Below are 11,135 nucleotides of genomic sequence, written 5' to 3' on the forward strand. Positions count from 1 at the left end.
CATGTGTATCTGGACAACACCTTTCCATGCGCATACAATTTTTTACCCCTGTGATCTTGACCTTGAACTTGAGGTCAGCATTCAGGTTTCGAAATCTGCAACCGCGATTTGAAAAAGTCTCATACCTCCTGTGTCCCTTCAGATATTACTTTCATACTTGGTACGCATGTGTATCTGGACAAAACCTTTCCATGCGCATGAAATTTTTAAACTTGGGGTCCGCGTTCAGGTTTCGAAATCTTTGACCACGATTAAAAAAAAGCTCATAACGTCTGCTTCCCTTCAGATATTGCTTTCATATTTGGTACACATGTATATCTGGACAAGACCTTTCCATGCGCATAAAAATTTTGACTCCTGTGACCTTGACCTTGAACTTAGGGTCCGCGTTTAGATTTTGAATTCTATTATGTGGTTATCTCCACCGTCTGTCTGTCCGTCCTGGCCACTGTCTCCTCCTACACTATTAGGACTAGAACCTTGAAACTTAAACACATGGTAGCTATGAGCATATGTGTGACAGTGCACTGTTAAATGTTTGGGTCAAAAGTTATAGGGGTTGGGGTGTGAATGGGTCAGAGATTTTCACTTATTTTTTAGGTTATTTTACATTTACTTCTTCATTTCTACACCGATTTACTTCAAATTGATACTGAACATCTCTTATGGCAATAAGGTCAATCTCAACTATGGCCCCATCATCAACCCTGGGACGCCCCTGGGTCAAACATGCGCTGTGGGGATACGCGTTGGCCTCTGCTGCGCCATTTCTAGTTATTGTTTGTTGTAATTAACACTTAAAGTTGAAACTAGCACAGGAACAAAGTGTGTTTGTCTCATTCTTATACGATCAAAAGACACATTTAGTTCAGTTGTGCGTGTTAAGCATCAGAGGATTCTTGACCTATTTTGAGTATACCCTGGTTTCCATTCTTCTCAGCATAACAAAATATTGATGAATACTGATCAAACTGTTTTCTCCTATTTGGATCACAAAATGCATTAATCATTGGATTAGATGTGTCGTTGGTAGACTATAAAAAATTACTGAAGAAAATGCTCATTAGAAGTGTGCTTGGTGAAGCAAGACAAATCTCCAAAAAAAAAGGCAACACTTATTTACCAGAGTTGTCTTTCATTGATCAAATTAATCATAAAAACTGCTAGTTAATCTGAATAGTATTTATCTGGAATGTGCTGGTCCTGGCACATATATTGACGTAATTTATGTAATTTAACATACGATTGCTGCACTGTTGCTGTTTGTTTTTTTAGGCCATCCTAGATTTTACATACCATGATGAAAATGTACTCAGTGATGCGGATTTTCCTGAAAAAAATGCAAAGGAAAGAATTGCTAAAATCTTCTGTAAGTTGTAGATTTATATAGTCATGTGAATTTCTTTTTCAATGTGTCGAGGAGCGTATGGATGAAATAATCCCTTCAGAATGTCATAGAGGATATTGTGTCTGCATACCGATTGAAAGGTCCCAGATTTAATCTGTCCTCTGAAAGCAAGATCTCCTATAAGAGTGGTTGAATCTGCCTTTGGTATATGAAGCAACAAGCTTATAAGAAATTAATGTAGGTCTAAACTAACTTTTTTTAGTATCTGTTCTTTTACTTAACCAGAAATTGTTTATAAGTAGTATAAAAAGCACCACTTAACTTATCTGTACAGTATACATGTCCTTTAAGTTTTAATTTGTGATGTTTTAGTGTTTGATTTAACCCAGCCTTTCTATCAAACAATTGTATTTAGACATTTTATTTGTTGACCAACAAGTTTTGTCAATTTATTGTAGCCTATCTGGATAAAGTGAGTGAGATGTGCCTAGTGGTGTCGCCCAACAGCAAGCCAGAGGAGTTGCTGGGAAATGAGTTAGCTGAGTGCCTGCTGTGGCGGCGAGGGGCACTACTCTATGGTTACTGTGCCACCATCCATGGTGAAAAGGAAAGAAGGGACAGGCAGGTGGTCGAACTCAGACAGGTAAGCAATGTGTTCCATATTGTGTATACTGTGAATAAAATTTGATTTGCCTTGATAATTTTTCATATTTGGGATTGTGATAAGATGTGTTGTCATAAATGTGCATGCGTTAGATTTCAACAAATGTATAGCATGGTAATAAATGGGTGCAATAGTAACATTGCAAAAGGTAAAAAGTATGAACTCGACAATATAAAGTGATTCCATGAAACATGTGTAAAATTTACAGAAGTGCTATTTATGACCTGTGTTTCATCACATGCGGAATAGTGTAAAGACTGTAACATTATGACTTCCTTTAGTGTAAAAAGTTTCAACTTCAAGTGTTAGTTTCCCATCAAATTCATTATTTACATTGAGCCATGACAATTAAACAAAGTTTTGATACAATTGCTTGTTAGATTTGACATTAAAAACATAGTTTGCATTTTAATAAGATGTTTATGTTACCATTTTCATACCATCCTTCTATAAATGACCACTCTATAATAAGTACATGTGCATGTAAGTGCTGTTCCTATTTTCAATGAAAAGTTCTGTTAAGTCTGATATGGTTGTTGTAATGAACAACTTGAATTGTTCTAGAAAGTAAAATCATACCAAAATTCAAAAAAAGAAAAATGATTATCACCAATATGAGGCTATATCATATGGGTGACACTTGCACCAAGGACACATTGTTATGTTGTTTTCAGAACCTGCAGATGGGGGTTCATTACCTCCAGATGTTGTTCAAGATACGAGACACTGTGTTTGACACAACCCACGTACCCAATGACAATGAAACTCTCGAGCTTCTCAAACGAGGTATGCCCATGATTAATGTGACATTTTTATGCCCCCGGTAGGGTGGCATATAGCAGTTGAACTGTCCGTGAGTATGTCAGTCAGTCTGTCCGTCCGTCCGTCCGAAAACTTTAATGGTCATAACTCTTTCAATATTTAACATAGCAACTTGATATTTGGCATGCATGTGCATCTCATGGAGCTGCACATTTTGAGTGGTGAAAGTTGAAAATCAAGGTCATTCTTCAAGGTCAAATGTCAAATATTCCGTCCGTCCGAAACCTTTAACTTTGGCCATAACTTTTTAAATATTGAAGGTCAAGGTCATCCTTCAAGGTCAAATGTCTAATATATGGCGTCTCCGTCCGCCCGAAAACTTTAACATTGGCCATAACTTTTTCAGTATTGAAGAAAGCAACTTGATATTTGGCATGCATGTGTATCTCCTGGAGCTGAACATTTTGAGTGGTGAAAGGTGAAGGTCAAGTTCATCCTTCAAGGTCAAATGTCAAATATTCCACCTGTCCGCCCGAAAACTTTAACATTGGCCATAACTTTTTCACTATTGAAGATAGCAACTTGATATTTGGTATGCATGTGTATCTCCTGGAGCTGAACATTTTGAGTGGTGAAAGGTGAAGGTGAAGGTCATCCTTCAAGGTCAAATGCCAAATATTCCGTCCGTCCGAAAACTTTTACATTGGTCATAACTTTTTAAATATTGAAGATAACAACTTGATATTTGGCATGCATGTGTATCTCCTGGAGCTGAACATTTTGAGTGGTGAAAGGTGAAAATCAAGGTCATTCTTCAAGCATGAACTTTGAAACTTCATAAGTAGATGCACCTTGATGATTTCTACACGCCACACCCTATTTTGGGTCACTAGGTCAAAGGTCAAGGTCACTGTGACCTCTTATATAAGGCTTTAACATAGGCTCTAAAATCAAAGTGCTTCCACCTACAACTTTGAAACTTCATATGTAGATTCACCTTGATGAGTTCTACATGCCACAACCATTTTTGGGTCACTAGGTCAAAGGTCAAGGTCACTGTGACCTCTAATTTAAAACTTTAACATAAACCTTTACATTCGCTCTAAAATCAAAGTGCTTCCACCTACAACTTTGAAACTTCATATGTACATGCACCTTGATGAGTTCTACACGCCACACCCATTTTTGGGTCATTAGGTCAAAGGTAACAGTGGCTGTGACCTCTAATATAAAACTTAAACATAGCCTCTATAATAAAAGTGCTTCCACCTACAACTTTTAAACTTCATATGTACATTCACCTTCCTCATTTGTACACGCCACACCCATTTTTAGCTTGGCTGTTTTTGGAAAAACCCGAGGTATTGTCATAGCCAGCTCATTGTCCGCGGTCAGCCGTCCGCTGTAGGCGTCGTGCTAAAACCTTATAATTGGCTCTAAAATCAAAAATCTTCCACCTACAACTTTAAACTTCATAAGTAGATGCACCTTGATGAGTTCTACACGCCACACCCAATTTAGGGTCACTAGGTCAAAGGTCAAGGTCGCCGTGACCTCTAAGAAAAAAAAAATAATTCTGACAAACTTTCGCAGCCGAGCGTTGGCACCCGTTATGCGGTGCTCTTGTTTTGAAATTTGTGTTAGTTGTCTTCATGCAGGTCTTGATTGGAATTCCATTTTAGGTCAGTCGGATTAAGGTCAATTTTACTTAATTTAGAAAAACTGTTTCCACTCCATAACTATTATTAAGATGGAGGATTTGATCAGAAATTGTGTGTGAATGTAGCTGACATTGGTTTAGATTGCTCACTTGTATTCATTAAAGTAAATTCATGAGTTAAACTTTGAAAACGTATTTTGTTGTTGATCATTATTCCTCTGTTATATACATATATATATATGCTAATTTCTATACAAATCCATTCGTATTATGTGCATCTCAGTGCTTTTAATTGATTGTAAAAGTTTTTTATAAAATGCTGACACTTCAGATAGTGGTTGCTATTGCAAATAATACAGGTATTTGGTCAAAGGAAATAACTTTTGCTTTCGCAAGTTCACTTAATAATGCACAATATGAATATTGGTATTTTTTATTAAACACAATAAGTTGAAAATTGGTTACCAGTAATTTTCTGTATTTACTATCTTAAGGCCACGCCATTTTTAGCTCGACTTTTCGAAGAAAAAGGAGAGCTATACTACTTGCCCTGGCGTCGGTGTTGGTTAAAGTTATTTAGAGAGTCAAAAAACTTTAACACTATCAAAGATAATCAACTCAAACTTGGAATACTTCTTTATGGCAACAAGACAATTGTGTAGGTCAAGGTGCATAACTCTGTCAGCTTATTTTTAGAGTTATGCCCCTTTTTAACTTAGAATTTTGGGTTTAATTTTTATGGGGACAAGACACTTGTTTAGGTGTAGCTGGATAACTCTGTCAACAATATTTTTTAAGTAATGCCCCTTTTTAACTTAGAATATGTCGTGAAATTTCTAAAACTTTAACACTATCAAAGATATATTAACTAAAACTTGGAATAAGGTCCTCTTTTTTCATAAAGTATCAAAGCTATTGCATTCAAACTTGCTTCACTTACTTAATATCATGAGGGGACTGGGAAGGCAAAATTAGATAACTCTGGCTGGCATTTTGACCGAATTATGTTCCATTTTATACCTAGAAAATTGAAAATTTGGTGAAATTTTGTATTAAGGTCAACTTTATTCCTAAATGATCAAAGATATTGCTTTCATACTTGCAACACTTACTAACTATCATAAGGGGACTGTGGAGGCAAAGTTATGTAACTCTGACTGGCATTTCGACAGAATTATGGCCCCTGTTATACTTAGAAAATTGAAAAATGTGTTAAGTTTTGTGTTTTGGTCCATTTTACTCCCAAAATATCATAGCTATTGCTTTCAGACTTGGAACACACGCAAACTAGCATAAGAGGACTGTACAGGACAATTTGCATAACTCTGGTTGGAATTTTGACAGAATTATGGCCCTTTTTTGACTTAGTAACTTTGAATATTTTGTCACATTGTGTGTTAAGATGCACTTAACTTCTAAAGTATCAAGGCTATTGCTTTCAAGCTTCAAATACTTTCTAACTATTATGAGGGTACTGTACCTGGCTTGTTGAATTTGACCTTGACCTTTGGATGACACTGAATCTCAAGGTCAAATTAATAAATTTTGCTTGAATTGCCAAAACTTCTGTATAAGAAAAAATGTTTGTAAAATTTTCTTTTCTTTTCATTACGATACTTGATTATAAGATTTGATTCACACTTTGACAAAACAACACTTACCTGACAAACCACAATGGACTCCACCCAAACCATCCCCCACTCCCCACCCCAGAATCCACCCCCTCCCCCGGAAAAAAAAATAAATATTTTTTGTCCGTCCGTCTGTATGTCCATCCATCAGATGGTTTCCGGATGATAACTCAAGAGCGCTTAGGCTTAGGATCATGAAACTTCATAGGTACATTGATCATGACTCGCAGATGACCCCTATTGATTTTGAGGTCACTAGGTCAAAGGTCACTGTGACCCGAAATGGTAAAAAGGTTTCTGGATGATAACTCAAGAACGCTTATGCCCAGGATCATGAAACTTCATAGGTACATTGATCATGACTCACAGATGACCCCTATTGATTTTCAGGTCACTAGGTCAAAGGTCACGGTGACCCGAAATAGTAAAATGGTTTCCGGATGATAACTCAAGAACACTTATGCCTAGGATCATGAAACTTCATAGGTACATTGATCATGACTCGCATATGACCCCTATTGATTTTCAGGTCACTAGGTCAAAGGTCAAGGTCACGGTGACCCAAAATAGTAAAATGGTTTCTGGATGATAACTCAAAAATGCTTATGCCTAGGATCATGAAACTTCATAGGTACATTGATCATGACTCGCAGATGACCCCTATTGATTTTCAGGTCACTAGGTCAAAGGTCAAGGTCACGGTGACTCAACTTAGAAAAATGGTTTCCGGATGATAACTCAAGAACGCTTACGCCTAGGATCATGAAACTTCATAGGTACATTGATCATGACTCGCAGATGACCCCTATTGACTTTCAGGTCAAAGGTCAAGGTCACGGTGACTTGACACAGTAAAATGGTTTCTGGATGATAACTCAAGAAAGCTTACGTCTAGGATCATCAAACTTCATAGGTACATTGATCATTACTCGCAGATGACCTTTATTGATTTTCAGGTCACTAGGTCAAAGGTCAAGGTCACAGTGCCAAAAAACGTATTCTAACAATGGCTGCCACTACAATTGACAGCCCATATGGGGGGCATGCATGTTTTACAAACAGCTTTTGTTTTCCTTATTTTTGAAAATAATCATTCCCCACATTATTCCCTCTCTTAACCCCTCCACCCCCAATTTTTGTTTTTTGAAACAAATATTTTTTTAATTATTTTATTCTTGAAAGACCGTCCAACAATCCCATCCAAGTGATTGCTATCAAACTTGAAATATAATCTTATTAGTTTCTTGTATGTCTTTACAAATGTTCAATATATTGTGAAAAATATACCTGAACTCAGAATCGTCTATAACGTAACACTTCTTTAAAACATAAGTGATCAATATGTTTCAATTATGGTCCTCTTCCAGTTAGAATATGACTATATTACCTTGACCTTATTGAATATGAACAATTTCCCCATGCTTACGTTATACTGTGAAGCACTTGAAAAGTTGAGCGCGCTGTCTTCTGACAGCTCTTGTTTATATGTTTCAAATAAACATTACATATACAAACAAGACTTTAAATAAATTGTGCTAAATTATAGAGTTTTTGGGCTTGAACAGTATTTAATGAATTGATTATGACATGGCTATGGTGTGCAATGAGCTTATATGGGCACACCTTAGGCAAATTCTGCTGAAGGTGTGCAAATATGGAGCCATGGCACACCATGACTGAGTAAAAACCTGGAAGTATCAAAACTGAGCCTGTTACCCATGTGGTCTCTTTTTTCCATATTTATTCTCTGATGAAGGCTGAGGAACAAAGTTTTAGCGTTGTCCTTCGGTGTGTCAGTCCATCCATTTGTCAGTTTGTCGCAAACTTTAGAGCTATATCTCAGAAACTACCAGTATATAGGATTTCAACATGAAACTTCATTGAAACATAGATATAAATTAGGAGAAGTGCCTTGCACATGAACCATAACCCTACACTTTCTTAAATGAGAGTAATTGCTCTATGTTCTTTGTGTATAATGTTATTTTTCTGGGCCACATCTCAGATTTTAAACAAGATTTCAACATGAAACTTCATAAGCACATAGATATAAATTAGGAAAAGTGCCATGCATATGTACCATAGCTTTACACCTTCTTAAATAAGAGTAAATGCACCATGTTGTTTGTGTTATCATGTAAATTTTCTGGGCTTCATCTCAAATGTTAAACTTCATGGATGAGTAGATATCAATAAGAAGAATTGCCATGCTTAAAAAAATAACCCAATGCTCAACCCTTTAAATAACCTTTTCTTTTAGTTCTGCCCCTGTCAATAAACATCATTGATTTGTGTGTGTGTGTGGGGGGGGGGGGGTTGGGGGGGGACAAGATGTGAATTCAACAAATTTGATTGTATTTATAGTAATCATATTATGACATTCTGTTTTACAGGCATATACAGTGATACCCACCTATTGGCACTCATGTACGGTGGGGAGATGTGCTACTGGTTCATCTCCACTACCAAGGACGTGACGGAGTCGGAGCGTGCAGCCCGTGCCTTTGGGCTCGAAATGCTGAACACATACGTGCAGGCCATTGAGAGCATTCCCGAGCTGCAAGCAGGATGGAACACTGAGAGGGCTAAAGAACTTATAACTGCAATGAATTCCTGAGTTAATATTTCATTAAGACAATTTTGTTACATGTATGAATTTTGTGTGTGAATGTGTAAGTGTTTAATTATGAATGGAATTTATTTATTTGTTATATTGTTTTGTTAATATTATTGTATTGTCATGTGTTTCCTTTTATAAGTATTCTATAGCAATAATTTTTAAGCTATTAAAAAAAAATGCATGTTTAAGGAGTCAAAGTTTCTTTCGATTTTTCAACGTACTATTTTTAGCTCACCTGAGCAGAACGTTGTGAGCTTTTGTGATCGCCTTTTGTCCGTCGTGCGTTGTGCGGCGTCAACATTTGCCTTGTTAACACTCTAGAGGCCACATTTATTGTCCAATCTTCATGAAATTTGGTCAAAAGATTGGTCTCAATGATATCTTGGATGAGTTTTAAAATGGTTGCATTTGCTTGAAAAACATGGCTGCCAAGGGGCGGGGCATTTTTCCTTATAATGCTTTATATGGCTATATTAAAATCTTGTTAACACTCTAGAGGCCACATTTATTGTCCGATCTTCATGAAACATGGTCAGAAGATTAATCCCAATGATATCTTGGACAGGTTTAAAAATGATGTGGGTTGGTTGAAAAACATGGCTGCCAGGGGGCGGGGCATATTTCATTATATGGCTATAGTAAAACCTTGTTACCACTCTAGAGGTCATATTTATTTTCCAATCTTCATGAAACTTGGTCAGAAGATTGGTCAGAAAGATATCTTGAATGAGTTCCAAAATGGTTACATTTGCTTGAAAAACATGGCTGCCAAGGGGCGGGGCATTTTTCCTTATATGGCTTTATATATGGCTTTTGTAAAACTTTGTTAACACTCTAGAGGCCACATTTATTGTCCAATCTTCATGAAATTTGGTCAGAAGATTGGTCTAAATGATATCTTGGATGAGTTCAAAAATGGTAATGTTTGCTTGAAAAACATGGCTGCCAAAGGGCGGAGCATTTTTCCTTATATGGCTTTATATGCCTATAGTAAAATCTTGTTAACACTATAGAGGCCACATTTATTGTCCGACCTTTATGAAACTTGGTCAGAACATTTACCCCAATGATATCTTGGATGAGTTTGAAGATGGTTAGGGTTGGTTGAAAAACATGGCTGCCAAGGGGCAGGGCATTTTTCCTTATATGGTTATAGTAAAACCTTGTTAACACTCTAGAAGTCACATTTATTGTCTGATCGTCATGAAACCTGGTAAGAAGATTTGTACCAATGATATCTTGGACTAGTTTGAAAATGGTTTCAGTTGCTTGAAAAACATGGCAACCAGGGGGCGGGGCATTTTTTTTATATGGCTTCATGAATCTTCATGAAACTTTGTCGGAATATTTGTTTAAATGATATCTAGGATGTATATGAAAATGGTTCTGGTCTGTTGAAAAACGTGGCTGCCAGGTTGTTCACTAGTCATGAAAGTTTGTGAGAACATTTGTTCTAATTACACCTTGAGCTGCACAGAACAGGTCAGTTCCTTTGCATTACAGGTGAGCGACTTTGGGCCTTACAGGTCCTCTTGTTTAGTTTGGATTAAGTCACAAATAAGTTACTCATGGAGAGATGCTTTTGTTTCTGATACTTCCATGCTTTTATTGTTTTATGTCTCAAAATGTGATAATGCTGTGGGAAATAGATAGTTTTGTAAATCAAATTCTATAAGTATTACAGTGTACTAGTATTTGAAGGTTTTTGTTTTGTTATTTTTAAGTACTTAAGGTACTGTGTGCTATTATTGCTGGTACTGATGACTTTCCATTTAGACATTCATGACCATTTTATTGATATAAAAATTGACAGTCACAAAGACATTGAGTAAATTACTAAATACTGAGGGGTTATAATCGATTGCAAATAAAGGAAATCGTAAAAATATGCTGAGTTTTGCTTGTACCGAACATGACAGTTTCGATTAAAAAAAGACCGGCATTATTTATCATTCACAAATAATCGTTGTTGGTTGTTACTGTCTAAATATATATTTTGAGGATTGGGCAAAAGCACACATGTAAATGAGTAGAATAATCATTGGTCGAAAATTATCACGTCTGTGAAAAGTGTGGGCCGTATTCATGGAACCAGCATCGACAAGGAGGCCACAGTAAAGATCTTACAACGATTAGTGTTCACCATTACAGATAGTCTTGTACACGGGTAGTTAATTAAAGAATTAACAATACTGTAGATATGAGCGGAAAGTGTTGTTTACCATTTAGGCAATTCGTATTGAATGTTTCCAGATTTTTATGGTTTGCTCTCTGTGTGTCAGTCAGTCAGTCAGTCGGTCACACTTTTCTGGATACTGCGATAACTTTAAAAGTTCGTAATATTTTTTCATGAAACTTGAAAGATGGATAGATGTCAATATGGAAATTATGCACGTCATTTCATTTTGTTCTTACGTAAAAAATTCTGGTTGTTATGGCACCAAATATTT

General features: G+C 36.5%; 1 protein-coding gene across 2 annotated transcripts in view; it reads left to right on the plus strand.

Moving 5' to 3' along the window:
• LOC127879186 (RAB7A-interacting MON1-CCZ1 complex subunit 1-like) overlaps positions 1 to 11,135 on the plus strand; it is a 71,845-nt gene that overhangs the window by 1,782 nt on the left and 58,928 nt on the right. The window contains exons 3-6 of one of the 2 annotated variants that reach the window (XM_052425877.1): positions 1,276 to 1,369; positions 1,807 to 1,991; positions 2,687 to 2,798; positions 8,459 to 10,381. In XM_052425877.1, the coding sequence (XP_052281837.1) occupies positions 1,276 to 1,369; positions 1,807 to 1,991; positions 2,687 to 2,798; positions 8,459 to 8,682 (615 nt within the window). In that variant the 3' untranslated portion in view covers positions 8,683 to 10,381. Of the gene's footprint in view, positions 1 to 1,275; positions 1,370 to 1,806; positions 1,992 to 2,686; positions 2,799 to 8,458; positions 10,382 to 11,135 lie in introns of those variants that run through there. The other variant, XM_052425878.1, reaches the window with a different exon arrangement.

This window comes from Dreissena polymorpha, chromosome 4 (genome assembly GCF_020536995.1).
Source record: "Dreissena polymorpha isolate Duluth1 chromosome 4, UMN_Dpol_1.0, whole genome shotgun sequence".
Taxonomy (NCBI): Eukaryota; Metazoa; Mollusca; class Bivalvia; order Myida; family Dreissenidae; genus Dreissena; species Dreissena polymorpha.